Here is a 14,965-nt window from a genome sequence, read left to right as displayed (position 1 = left end):
CTCGGAGGGCTGTTGTGAGGATCAAATGAGATAATAGTTGTAAAAACACAGTGCCTGGCACATAGTAGGCTCTATGTGAACGGCCTGGAATGTTGTCCCTCTTCTCCTCCACTCCCTTGCTTCCTTCAAGTCACCACTCCAATCCCACCTTTTACAGGAGGCTTTTCTCAGCTCCCCCTCACCCCCACTTCCTTTACTGCCTTCCCTCTGAGATTGTCCTCAATTTATCTTGTTCACATCCTGATTATCCATAATTACTTTCGCGTCATCCTCCCCGTCAGTTGTGCATTCCTTGAGGTCAAGAACTGAGTTTTTGCCTTTCCCTTTATCCCCAGTGCCTACCACAGTGCTTTGTACATAGTAAGTGCTTAATAAATGCTCATTAACTGACTTGAATGCCTCTTACAAAAATGCTGTTGCTGTAATAATTTTGATGTATTGGAGGCCTTCCTTTTTGTCATTGACTTCCTTGGGGTATATGTAATAGAGTCTTTAGGTCAAAGAGTATGCATATTTTTGGTCACTTCTTTAGTATCATTCCATATGTTTTCAGACCAATTGGACCAATTCACAGCTCCATCAGCAATGCACTAGTGTACCTGTCTTTCCACAACTGGTCCAATATTGACCAATTTCATCTTTTGGCATCTAGGCCAACTTTCTAGGAGTAATGAGAAACCTCAGATTTGTTTTGATTTGTATTTCCCTTCTTAGTAGCGATTTGTAGTACATATGGCCCTCTCGATTCTAATAGAATTAAATGTTCTTAGTTCTGATGTGTGTTAGTCTTACTTCCAGGCACTATGTTTTGTAGGTGGCTTCCTTCATAGGACCCTGAAGAGAATCAAGAGCATGGTGCTCAGTAAAAATAAGGAAGGATGGTGCTCTGGGAAAAAAACCAGACTTGGCAGTCAGGAGAAACCTAGGTCTGACAGTGCTTGAGGCACTTTCCTATCTCATTTAACTGATCTGAGTCTTCATTTCCTAATCTATAAAATGGGGCTAATAATCCCTTTATTGCTTAATTCATAGGTGAGGATCCAGTAAGATAATGTATGTAAAGTACTTTGTAATCATTACAGCACTATATATAGTCAATTATTATTATTATGATAATCAAGCATTTATTCTTTCCTTCATTCAGTTTATTCATTCAGTAAATTTTATTAAGTACCTTCTGTATGGAGAGGACTAGGCATTAAGGGAATCATGAAGATATTTAATACATGATCCTTGTCCCCAAGGAATTTAAAATATTGGAGGGGATTATTAAAAAAGTACGGTAATAAATTTATATGGGAGCAGTTATTCTATAACAAATGCTCCTTGATGGATTGGGTTTTTTTTTTTTGGTGAGGAAATGCGTTGTTTTGTATATCTTAAACGTGATTTTCTCTCTTTTAGCTTTATGAACAGACGTGGTATCTCTACAAATCCCTATCTCGGCAGTGCCTCCAATGGATACGCCCACCCCAGTGGCATGGCACTTCATTATGATGATGTCCCTTGCATAAATGGATCGGTGAGAGTGTCATTTTTATAGAGCAAATGTTTTATCTTTGCTGGGAGGCAGGACTGTCTGAAAAATTTCACACTTTAGCATCCCTGGGTTCCTTTCAAATAAGCTTGGGCTTTTTCCATGTAGAAGCAGGATGAAGCTGCCGTCTCATCTTTCATCCCTTATGTTTTGGCATGTTGTTCATCTTAATCCACATCAGAACGCATATAGACTTTGACATGCTAGGGGGTGGCTTATCAGTTAATGCTAACACCATTAATTAAATATCTGAGCATGCCGGGAAATATTGTATAATTACGCTCCCACAGATGTCCATGCTCATTTCTACCTTCCAGGTGTTTACTCATTTTGTTCCTTTTCCCTTCCCTTTCACTTATTCACATCTAACCATTGCCCCAAGGAAGAGCTCTAAGTTCCTTCTCCTCCATAATGCCTTCTTCCTCACTCAGCCTGCCCTCATTCATTTGTTTATCCATTCTACAGACATTTACTAAATATTTACAACATGATGGTGTCACCTCTTTCCTGAACCATTGTAACAACCTCATAACTGGTCTTTCTACCTCCAGTCTCTCCTTTATAATTTATACTTCACACAAATGCCAAAATGTTCTTCCTAACTACCATTCTGCTCTCTTATTATGCATGTCAATCTACTACTCAAAAACTTTCAATTACTCCCTCTTGCCTATAAAAAACTCTTTTCCTGGCATTTAAGACCCTCCTGAGACTAGGCCCAATGAATCTTTCAAGCTTTATTTCCCAATATTCTTCCTGTGCTTTCTATTCCAGTTAAACTGAACTTTTTGGTCTTCTCCTACCCTCTCCTATATCCTTTTAGGGGCTATTCCCCCTTCTTATAATGCAGTGGTATTATATTTTAATAGAAATAGAGGAGTGGGTGCTAAACCATACATAACAATCCCTGCTGGTGGCATCTTGACTCAGAAAACCACAAATTAATATGATCCATCATTTTTTTGTTCACTATTTTCCTATTACATTTTAATTTGGTCCAGGCAGTTCTGCAGAGTGTTGCCAGCCACATGTTTGATACCTCTGCTGCAGAACCCTCCTCTCATCTCTGACTGTTAAATTTGTCATAGGAGCATAGAATCGAAAAGACCAGTGTCATCCACCCCCATTACGTTACAGTCAATGAAGCTAGGCACCAGGGAGTTTAAATGACTTGCTCAAAGTCACAGAGACACAAAGTATCAGAGGAAGGATTTGACCTAGGTCTTCTGATTCCCGAAGTCATCTTCTTTCAGGGTCCAGGTCAACTTCCCACTCCTACATGAAGTCTTACTTCCTCAGCTTTTCTTAGAGCATTTTTATCTGAATCTATAGCACATTCTGTCCTGAATCATCTTGTGTTTCCCATTATTATAAATTCACATGAATAACAAGACGTATTCTCCAAGCTAGACAGAGAGCCTGTTTTCCCATATAGCTTTCAGAGTTGTTTTTGACTATTACTTTTTGTGTGTGTGAACACCTCTCCTTCCCTTACACATTTGCAGTGATTGACATTATTGTCTTGAATTTCTTTTATGACTGACGGCTGGTATCAAGTAGTTGCCACCTGCAGGTGTGTTCATTCAAATTGTTTCCAGAGACACCATAGATCATAATAGAGACCACTGGATGGAAGATACAGGAAGGGTGATCTCCCTCAATATAGAAAAAAATTCCTGATGATGAGATCTGTCAGGAAGAAATATTATGAAGTGGCTGAGGAAATGAAGGAGAGGCCCCTTCACTGGACTAGAGGGTCTTAAGACAGGATGGATCTCTTCTTGCCAGTTTTGTCCAGGGGATTCATGATTCATATTGGGGTCTGTTCAGATGATGGCTGTGGTCCCCGTCACCACCGAGATTCCATAATTCCATGCCTAGGCTCCTCTTTGACAGAAGTGAAGCTGACTAGTTTTTCCATAGCTTAAAGGGCACAATCAAACTAATAATTAGACTCATTTTGTTTAGATCAGGGGACCTCTACCTCATGATTCAGTGGTAGATTATATCTCAAAGGTTTAGGATGCAAGTAACTGGACCTTTCTGGGCCTCAATTTTCTCCTCTGTAAAATAAGGCATTTGGACTAGATGGTCCCTAAAGTCCCTTCCAGCTTTAAATCTATGATCCTAGGACCCTGTGACCTTTTTTAAGGTTTTCCTGCTGTTCCTCCTTCACATCAGTCCCCTTCCCATCTCTATTCCTTTGAACAGACTATCCTCCATTCCAGTGATATACTCCATCCTCTTCTCTGCCTCTAAGGATCCCTGGCTTCCTGTAAGACTTAGCCTAGGCACAGCCTCCTACATTAGACCTTTCCAGATCTCCCCCGCCCCCCACTCCAGCTGCTATATTTCTCTCTCTCTCTCTCTCTCTCTCTCTCTCTCTCTCTCTCTCTCTCTCTCTCTCTCTCTCTCTCTCTCTCTCTCTCTTTTTCTCTCGTATACATGTTTCTTTTGATATAATATAATCTTCTTGAGGGTAGGGACTATTTATCTCTTTGCTTTTCTATGCCCAATGCTTTGCAAAAGGCCTTGAATAAATGCAGATGAATTGATTAGGAGAAATCATAGCTAAGACTACCTGAAGAATATTGGGTAAATAGAGGCCAGGCTCTTTTAATGAAACTCCCACATGCCTTAGATTTATCTGTGAATAGCTTTATTTTTAGATTAGAGCTAAATAGCTGACGTCATAGAAATAGACACGTTGAAGTTAATGCAAAGGAATGAAAACACTCCTACGATGTAATTTTTAGACTGTGCTATTTTTACAACAAAGGCATTTAATTATGGTCTGACAGAAAGAAACTATATATGAAGTGTCTAAAAATGGGATAAAATTCACACAATATAAACTAAATATTGTTTCTTTTAAATGTAAGAGCCATTTGTCAAGAGACTTTAAAAAAAATCTGCCTTTGGAGAGAGCCTTTGGTTTTAATTTAGGCTTTAGCCAGCTGTGGTGTTAATGTCTTCTGGTTTTCTGTGTATGTGAAATGGTGTCTAGCTATTTTGGTCTCTGGTTTAAAGAAAGTCCTCCCTACCAAAATAAGTCAGAATTTGTATATCAGCTAGTTATTAAAGCATCATGCTTGGGGTCGGATGGCCAACTGGGAACTCTCCCTTTGAACACACTATTAATGGTAATAATAGCTCTCAGTTATGTCACACGTATGGTTTACAAAATGCTTTCCCTGCAATCTCCTTGGAAAGAAAGGGCCCAAGTATCAGAACCATCTGTAGGAATTCTTGAGCCAAGGAAAGTATTGCAAAACACCTCAAGGCAAGAAGCATGTAAGTCTGCACCCTCAAGACCACTTTTAAAGACAATTTTTTTTTTAAGGTGAGGTATGTGGGTGGGAGACCTTGAGGAGGAAACTTGGACTTGACTTCACATAAGACCCTGTGGAAGGGAGACCCAGTGATACCATCCATTCTGTTAAGGAAGATAGAAACTCCCATGAGTGGGTGAGGCTGTGACCAGGGAAGGGAAGTTTTGGGGTGTGGTGTCTGGGCTTTGTTTAGGTTTTTTTTTTTATCCTCTAAACAGCAGCAGCTTCAGGGGAAAGCCCCACTTTCACACTTAGTTAAATATCTTTAACAAGCATTATTAGACCCATTTTGCAGATTAGGAGCATGAGACTGAGAAAAGCCAGTTTACTTGCCTGTAGTTGCATAATTAGTACATGGTGGAGCTGGGACTCAAACCTTTTTGTCCCAACTTTATGTCCAGTGCTCCTTCCAGTTTGCCAAACCTCTACTTTGTTTACAAAGATTTTTTATCAACTGTAGTAAAGTAAGGAGTAAGGAGGGTAGCTGGGTGGCTCAGGGGATAGAGTGCTGGGCCTAGAGTCAGGAAGACTCATCTTCCTGGGTTCAAATCTGGTCTCAAATGTCTACTACCTGTGTGACCCTGGGTAAGTCATGTCACCCTGTTTGCCTCAGTTTCCTCATCTGTAAAATGAGCTGGAGAAGGAAATGGCAAACGTTTCCAGCATCTTTGCCAAGAAAGCCTCAAATGGGGTCATGGAGAGTAAGACATGACTGAAACACTCAACAGCATGCAGTAGGGAACAGCATCATAGGCAGATTTCCCTATGCTATCTGCTCACTAGACCCTAGGGAACCACACAGAGCACATGGCTGTAACACCTGTCTTGCAGTGGCAAGAGACCCTGGTCTGATGATTCCAGGTTTGGGTTCCAACTCTAACACTCCTCAGCTGTGTGACTATACATAAACCACTCAAACTCTCTGAACCTGGTTATCCATATCTGTAGAATGAGAATGAAGATTCTTGGGGTGAGGCCCAAGAGGGTTATTGTGAGGAAGGTGTTTTGTAAACCATGAAAGCAGGCACTGGAAAAATGTGAGCTCTTACTCTCTTTCTCTGAAGAGGAAAAAGGTTCAAGTTGTGGTGGACATATTCCCTTATTTAGTGAAGACTGTCAACCATTGGCTATAGAAATGACCCAGGGGACCCAAAAAAACCCAAAAACCAAACCCTTCCTTTCTTCAAGGGTGGTAAGATGGAAAAGTTCTGGGAAGAATCCCTATAGCAACCAAACCTACATGCTTGAGAGGGGACGTCACACCGATTAACCTCCAGGGGTGAGGAGGAGAGGGTTATGACTTTCTGACTTGCTGATGGTTTCAGTCTGCTTTGCTTTCTATCACGCCTTTATTACTAACAGCTGAGATGTGTGTATGTGTGTGTTGCAGTGGGAACAAGAAGACGGCTTTCAGACTTCCCGTAGCAGAATCTTGGGAGAAGAGACGCTTTATGATAACGCGGGGCTGTATGATAACTTGCCATCTCCAAAAATCTTTGCCCGCTACCCACCTGCTGAAAGAAAGGCTTCTAGATTATCTACTGACAAACTGTCTTGTAACCATTACAAACATCCTGTCTCCTCCAATCTGTCTTCTGCTCAGTCTGTCACTAATACCTCTTCAGTGGGGAGGGGATCTGTCGGGCTGAACTCTCAGGTATTGCATGGACTTCTGCAAAGTGCATTTGACTTGCATTTCATGTTTCTCTTATGCTTTCGTAGTAGTCTTGTGATTTCTGTTGCAAAGTGAGGATAAATAGTACCAGGTGGAAGAGAGGCATGATCTTTTCCCACCTGGAATGTTATTTGCCTACCAACTTATGCTTCCAGTCTGTATTTGCTTACTAATTAAGCTGATTAAGTGATAGTAGGGTACAGGGTAGAGCTGGTCCTGGAATCGGTAAAGGACATTAGCTTTGAAGTTAGAACAACTTGGCTACTGGCCACCTATGGGACCCTGGTCAAGATATATAACTGCTCTGGGCCGTCGATTGCTCATCCGGAAGATGAGAGAGGTTGGATAGCCTCTGAGGGTCTGTCCAGCTCAAAATCTATGTTCCTTTGATGTAAACCCCACTTCTGGCCATTACTAGCTGGATGACCTTGACCTTGGGCAACTGAAGTAACCTCTGTGTTCCTCAAGCTACTCCCTAGAACTTATGTGTTCTCTTGGCACTGCTTCCCCACAATGAGGATGACCCATGTCCTTTGCACATTCACCAATTATTTGTTGATAGATGATCAGTTATGTGGGCTTTTTAGTGATTAACAATTCACAACCTTGTATGTCTTTGCTTTTTTGATCCTTACAACCACCGTGAGAAGTAAGCAGTCAGTGCAGGTATTCTTAACCAGCTTTTACAGATGATGAAACTGAGGCTCAGAAAGATTAATTTATGGGCCCCGAGTTACAAAGCTAGTATCAAACAATGGTAACTTGAACCTAGAGTTTTGTACTCAAAGTTCAGTATTTTTTTCCCACTACACCTTAGCTGCCTCTTCTCTGTCCACTGGCTTTGGCACCTTCATTCAGTCCTAATAGCTTCAGATGGACTGCTGGCCCATTAGAATTATGTCAGGGTATTTAGGGGAAAAAATTTAAGCTTATCACAGACTTAGATATATGCTCAGTAGCAATGCCCTGTTACTGCCTAGAGTCACCAAGTGGCTGCATGTAGCCTTTTCTACATTCAACCTAAAATATTCAAGTAATAGTTCCCATTTCTCAAGACCTTTGTGTGTTTTCCTCATAACAAGTCTGTAAGTATTTCAAGTATATCCATTTTATAGATGGGAAAATAATCAAATCAGTCCACAAGCATTTATTAAATGTTTGGTATATGCCAGGCACTACTAGGCATGGGAGATGAGACTCCAATGAATGAAACAATCCCTCTTTTTAATGGGCTTGCATTCTAATTGGGGGTTACAACAAATATACATATACACACAGAGAGAATTAAAGAGTTTGTCAGGGAGAGTAGTAGCAGTTGAAGGGAATCAGAGTGGCTGTCCCACAGGGAGGAAGCAGCTGAGGCCAGACTTGAAGCCTAGACTTCTGATGCCAAGCCCCATGCTCTTTCCAAGCTATGAGGCTGTCCCAAGGGTGGTAATTTGTATTCGTAATGCAAGAGAGAAGAATGCTCTTTAAAGACTAATTGATTTGTGCCTCCTTACTTGAATTACAAGAAATTTCGATACAGAATAGGTAACTTTTATTTTTCCCAGATATATGACAAAAGTTAATATTTCAGTTCAAATACCTTTTCTGAATTCTGCAGAATCATATTTCACAAAGTTATTTCCCCTGATGTCTTTCTTATTCTACATTTCTATGTTTTCCAGCACAGACCTGTGGAATCATCTTTGTTGGTGGGCATATGGTTTTAAACAGAGGGACCATTTTGCCTTTTTTTCTCACTCTCAGAAATATTTAGGTGCTGATGACTAGTAACAGATAAGATTACAGAACTGTACAGAGGGAGTGGGCAGCTTATATACTTGTTTCATGTCTGCCTACCTCCAAAATCTGAAAAGCTGTATGTTTTATTCCCTGAGACAGTAGGCTTTCTTAGAAGTCTGTTCAAAGAGGCAGGCATTTGATATCAGCCCTACATGGTTAGGTTGAGATAAAATGTAATCTAACTTATTCAGAATAATAATAATAATACCTCACATTCCAAGATCATTTGTAAGGAAAGCAGGATTATGGTGGCAAAAGCTACTTTGTCAAACTTTAAAGCACTAGAGAAAGGAGAATTGTATTGATTGATATGCAATTCACAAGATGCTCTCCTCATGACAAATCTGTGACATCAGCAGTACAAGCATCATTGTCCCTACTTCATGGAGGAGGAAATGGGCTCAGATCTAGGAAGGGGCTTCCTCAAGGACACACGACTTAGCTGGGAATGGAGCGCCAATCCCTTCTGATTCTCGTTCCAAATCCAATGTCCCTCCCTCAAAACCACAGTGACCTCCTGAGTGTGAATCATGCTGTTATGTACTTCTGGATGGTCTGCAGATTTGTTTGGATTTGTTTGGTGTGTATAGACATTCTTTAAAAAAAAAATGGAATCATGTGGGGCTGCTAAGTGGCTCATAGAGCTCCAGCCTTGGAGTCAGGAGGACCTGAGTTCAAATCCGGCCTCAGACACTTGAAACTTACAGCTGTGTGACCGTGGGCAAGTCACTTAACTCCGATTGCCTCACCCAAAAAAGAATCATAGATTCAGAGTTGGAAGGGATTGTGGGGATCATCTAGTCAACCCTACTCACTTTCCAATGAAAACTGAAGCCCAGAGAGATAAACCCATTTGCCTAAGATCACACAGGTAATAAGTCATAAAGCTGGGATTCAAACCAAGGTTCTCTGATTCCAAATCTGGCATTTCCACTAAACTTTCAAGGTTTTTTCCCCCTTCTGTTTATTTGCTTTTACTTGCTTTCTTTGTAGCCACTATAATAACTTCGGCTTTGGTGCTTAACAAAACGAATTTAATTTCACACATACTGCCCATTGTGCTACTGCTATCATCTTTCATTTTTGTAAAACTTTATCCTTGACTGTGTACACACATTTCACACACATATTCTCATGGATCCTTAAAATGTTCCTATGTGACATAATAGCTCCTATTTATTTGGCAATAATAATAACTAAGCATTTCAGCAGGGTTTCCCAAAAGTCTTAGTGTGGTTTTAAGGCTTAAAACTGTACTAAGACTTAATCAATGAAAGTGACATTAAAGAAGATGCATTACCCTCTGCTTTGCACTTATTTTTAAACCTTAAATGCTTGTGGTTTATAAAGCACTTTACATATGTTATCTCATTTAAAAAATTTACAGAATGCTTTCCATGTAAGAATCCTGCGATGTAGGTGGTAAAATGTTATTATCCTCATTTCACAAGTATGAAAAATGAGGCATCTTGGAGGTCAATGGACTTACCTCTGGGTGTAAAAATAGCTAGTAAATGTTAAGGCAAGGAATACCTGAATCCTGTCTCTGAGGCTGGCTTTCAATCCACTTTGCCATGCTCCTTCCCATTGATTTACACACCCCATTTTCCCCCAACAGTCATGTGGGCCAGATGGTGTTAGTATTACCATCCCTATTTTATAGGTTGAATGGCTTGGCCAAGGTCACCCAGGTAGTTAGTGGTAGAGCTGGGAGCTAGACCAGGTCACCACCCTCCAAGCTCATAATATTTTTCTTTAGGCTGCTTAGCTTCTAATTAATTCATACTTTTTAAAAGGCAAAGAGGTGCTAGGCATTCTCATCTTATTTGAACTATAGCATTCCTTGAATTGTTAGGGAGGATAAGCCCCATAAGGAATTTAGGAGACAAAGCGCTTTCAGCCACCTGGGCTTTGTCGTTAGTCAGGACAGATGAAAGAGAGAAAGAGGAGGTATTATGGTTAACAAAAAATAGTAAAGGTTTTTACTTTTCTTGTCTAATTTATTTCTAATAGTTCAAGAGCAAGAAACCTCCTGTAGCATCTAATGGGGTCCCAGGGAAAGGGAGAAATGTCAACAGTCCACAAAAGAAAATGGACTCATCGGCCACTGTCAAACGGACAGCATCAAGTAAGTTTTCCAAGGTGCCGCTCTTTCTGCTTGGGGAATTAGTGGTAAGACTGGTAGAGACCTTCTGTAGGTCTTAAGGTTGACTGATGCTCGTACTTCTCTGACTAGAGTCATAAACACCACTCTGGAAGGCACTTAAAGGTCATCTTAGCCAACTTCTTTTATTTAATAGAGGAGGAAACAGGCCCAGAGACCCTGATTTCCCCAAGGTCATAAAACAAGTTAGTGGCAGAGCCAGGATTAGACTGTGTGTCTCCTACTTCCTGGTCGAGAGTTCTTTCCAAGTCTGGTTTAAATAATGCCTAAAGAGGAAGAAACACAATATTACTTTTCATCTCACATCGAATAACAACTAAATGACCTAAGTACTTTTGCAACTCAGGATCAATTCATTGCAGTTCAACAGACAAGCACTATGGTACACTGGGAACACAAAAATGAAAACTGACATACTTCTTGCCCTCGAGGAGCATAGGATCTATTCGAAAACTGGAACTTATATACAAAGATAAATATGATATGCATCAGGGAGATGAGAGGTCAAAAGAGCAATCCAAGAAGAGGGCTCAAGTAAATTTTAGAGGTGATTGTGGAAAATGTGGTGTTGGGTTGAACTTCGAAGAAATGAAAGGATTTTGCTTGGCAGATATGCACATTCTACTCATGGAGAAAGCCTGTGCTAATGCAGGAAAACTAGGACAGTTGAGACAAAGTCAAGGCACAGCTAATAGCCCTGTTTGGATGGAAGAGCATAATGTATAAGTCTTGGAAGGGAAGATGGAACTGGACTACAGAAGGCCCTCAATGCCATTCCAAAGAGTTTCTCTTTTGTGACAAAGTCAATGGGAAGCCTCTTGATTATTATTATTTTTTTAAAATAAACAAAGTTACTGGCTTAGACTTGGACCTTAACAAGATAACTGGTAGGTGTTTACGGGATACTTTTGGCAGCACAGTGGATAGAACTATGTACTTGAGGTCTAGAGGATCTGAATTCAAATATGACTTCAGAATCTGGGCAAGTCATTCAAACTTTCAGCCTCAGTTTCATCATCTGTAAAACAGGAATAATAATAGCAATAATAATAATAATAATAAGAAGAAGAAGAACTCTATCTCATAGGGTTCTTATGAGGACCAAATGAGGTAACATGTGTTAATCATTTTGCAAACCTTAAAGTGCTACATAAATTCTAGATGTTACTTTGGCCCTTATTGTAGAGAGGAGAGGCTGAAGGTAGGGAGACAACATAGGAGGCTATTGCAGCAGTCCAGGGAAGAGAAGAAGTGGATGTGATCTAGATTGGTGGCAATGAGTATGAACAAGTTAGGTTCAAGTGATGTGGAGGCAGAACTGGAAAAAGTTTGAAAACTAAATAAATGTGAATTTTATGGGAGAGGGATCCCAGAATCATAGATTTAGAGTTGGAAGGGGCATCTGTAGCCATTGTGTTTCATGCTTAGGGAGGTGAAATGCTTGCCTGAGGTCACACAAGTTAGGTAGTGTGTATTGGAGGCAGGATTTGAATCCAGTTCCTCTTACTCCAGAGAAGAATCAAAGATTATTGCAAGAATCTGGGGGCAGCTAGGTTGCACAATGGATAGAGTACTGGTCCTAGAGTCAGGAGGACATGAATTCAAATCTAGCCTCAGAAACTTACTGACTGTATGACCTTGGGCAAGTCACTTAACCTTGATTGCCTCTTCCACTTGTGATCCTTCCCCCTTAAAAAAGATTCTGAATCTGGTAACTAGGAAGGATGATGGCACCATAAACAGAGATAAGAAAGTTGGGAGGAGGCATAGGTGTTTAACAGAAAAGATGAAGACATCAGCTTTGGCATGTTAAATTTGAGGTTTTGGCCAAAGAATCAGGATGAGATGTCCAGCAGGCTGGTAGAGGTGCTGAACTTGAGCCCATGGGAGAGATTCAGTTAGCTGTATAGATTTGAGAATCACCTGTATGAAAGTGATAATTGAACTAATGGTGATGAAGTCACCAATGAATGGACAGAAAAGAATTTATTAAGTACTTACCAAATGCAAAGTACTATGCTAAGTTGTTGTTCAGTCATGTCTGACTATTTGGGGTTTTCTTGGTAAAGATAATGGAGGGTTTTGAGATTTCCTTCTTCAGCTCACTTTACAAATGAGGAAACTGAGGCAAACAGGGTTAAGTGACTTACCCAGGATCACACAGGTAGTAAGTTTCTGAGGCCAGATTTGAACTCAGGGAGATGAGTCTTTCAGACTTGGAGCTCTGAGCTCTATCCACTCTATCCACCTAGCTGCCCCTATTATGCTAAGATATAAACAAAACCGTAAGACAGTTAGTTCCTTGCTCTCAAAAACTCACATTCTAAAAAGAGGAGACAATATAGGAGATTCCTACTTTAAGTCAATTGGAAAGGACCCAGAGTCCTTAGGGGATAAAGCAGATGGTAATACATCTTCTTTAATGTCACTTTCACTGATAAAACCATGTCTGTTTTAGATGTTGAAGCATTTGACAGTGACAATGACTTTGGTGGTATCAACTTTTTCTGAGTCTTCATTAGTTATGGTTGTCCACATAAGGAGGGGGAAAAAATGTCTAAGACAAAGTACTGGGGAGCCTACATCTTTTATGGGTCAAAGCAGAATGAGAAACCACTCAGTTATGGAAACCAAACATGTGACCAATAAGTTTATCAGGCATCTGATTGGGCTAAATTATTTTTGTCCTATTTTTTTTTTAACAAGGTGACAGTTTGTTTTGTAATTTCCTTGTTATAATATTGGTTCCACTAAAGAAAGAATGTGCTTATACAACCAGGAAATATGTATTGTCCCCACTACCCACCTTTAATTTTGTGTTCATGGTTCATTGCGGGGAAGAGGAGAAAGAAAATAATGAGGACTAATGGGTTCCTTAAAAAGCCACGTTATACAAGATCTGTATCATTTGAAATCGCTGCCTCTGTCTCTTTTCCTACAGTGCCTTGGTTTCGATACTTGTATTTCTTTTATGGCCAGATGATTTATCCCTTTATTTTATGATGCCTTCTGTGGGGAATTTTTATTAACTTTGGTGACATCTAATGGTGACAAAAGAGAAAAATAATTGCTTTCTACGTTTTCGCTGAACTCAACCCGTTACGTTACCCACATCGTGGGTTTATTGCAAGGGGAGCCGAAAGGAGGGCTGGAAATTTACACTCCCTTACATTGGCTTTGGCTATGAAAACGTCTTGTTTTAGAAAGAAGTGAAGCCAGGCAAATTCTTTCTTTTTCTCAAGATGTCCTTAGGCTGAACCATGAACAGCAATGCAGTCATTGAAGTGTTTTAGCTTAATTAGTCCACTGTTTGATTCTAACTCTCTGTGTTTTACAGAAGCTTCCATATGAGAATGGGGGCTCCTTAAGAGGAGGGCTGTCTACACTTTTCTATTTGTATCTCTGGTGGTTAGCACATAATACTTTACAGGTTATTTCCCCATTAGATTGTAATCTCCTTGTGGGCTGAGATTATGTTTATTGTTTGGTTTTATTTTTGTTGTTTTTGTAAACCAGTGCTTAGCAAAGGCAGCTAGGTGGCATGATTACAGAATGCTGGGCTGGGAGTCAAGAAGACTTGAGTTCAAATCTAGCCTCAGACACTTGCTAGCTATGTGACCTTGGGCAAGTCACTGAAGTCTGTTTGCCTCAGTTTCCTCATCTGTAAAATGAGCTGGAGAAGGAAACGACAATCCACTCTAGAATCTTTGCCAAGAATGCCCCAAATGGGGTCACAAAGAGTTGGACTTGACCGAAACAACTGAACAACAACCAAGCTTAGCATAATGCCTGGCACTTAACATAGTAGGTACTTAATAGATGATTGTTGACTTGCTTTGCACACATAGTAAGCACTTAGTAAATCCTTTCTTATTCATTTACAGACTGCCAAAAGTGAAAGGGCTTTTAGAACATAGAATATTTGCAATGAAAATAGAATGTCAGAAGTAGAGTGGGACCTGAGAACATAAGATATTAGCATTGAAGGGTGCCATAGAAACCACCTAGACCAACCATGTTACTTTACAGATGGGAAACATAGTTGAATCAAGTTACCTAAACTCACACAGCTAGTTAATATCAAGACAAGAGCTAGGGGCAGCTAAGTGGCATGGCGGATGGAGCTCTGGCCCTGGAGTCAGAAGGACCTGAGTTGAAATTTGGCCTCAGACACTTGACCCTTACTAGCTGTGTGACCCTGAGCAAGTCACTTAACCCCATTGCCTAGCCAAAGAGTAAAGAAAAAGACAAGAACTAAAGACTAGGTTTTTTGGTTGTCAGGCCATCCCTCATGTCCATGGAAGTTTGCTGAGTTTGTGAGTCATTAACTTTGCTTGAAATCATCCTTACAATTATCTGTGGTTACTAAAAAGAACATTGGATTTGGAATAAAAAAAACCTTGGTTCAAAGCCTGGCTCATCCCACTCACTATATATGTGACCTTGAATAAGTTGGTTAACATCTCTGC

The 14,965-nt window shown here is 40.3% G+C and overlaps 1 protein-coding gene across 3 annotated transcripts in view; it reads left to right on the top strand.

Annotated features, from left to right (window-relative positions):
• The window catches only part of AFAP1 (actin filament associated protein 1), a 251,402-nt gene that overhangs the window by 213,415 nt on the left and 23,022 nt on the right, over positions 1-14,965 (top strand). For 2 of the 3 annotated variants that reach the window (XM_078148735.1, XM_020992127.2), the window contains exons 12-13: positions 1,405-1,522; positions 10,346-10,460. In XM_078148735.1, coding sequence (XP_078004861.1) covers positions 1,405-1,522; positions 10,346-10,460 — 233 coding nt within the window. Of the gene's footprint in view, positions 1-1,404; positions 1,523-6,259; positions 6,527-10,345; positions 10,461-14,965 lie in introns of all 3 variants that reach the window. The other variant, XM_020992125.2, reaches the window with a different exon arrangement.

This window comes from Phascolarctos cinereus, unplaced genomic scaffold (assembly GCF_003287225.1).
Source record: "Phascolarctos cinereus isolate Bilbo 61053 unplaced genomic scaffold, phaCin_HiC Scaffold_9;HRSCAF=440, whole genome shotgun sequence".
Classification (NCBI taxonomy): Eukaryota; Metazoa; Chordata; class Mammalia; order Diprotodontia; family Phascolarctidae; genus Phascolarctos; species Phascolarctos cinereus.
This window is presented reverse-complemented; position numbering and strand designations above follow the sequence as displayed.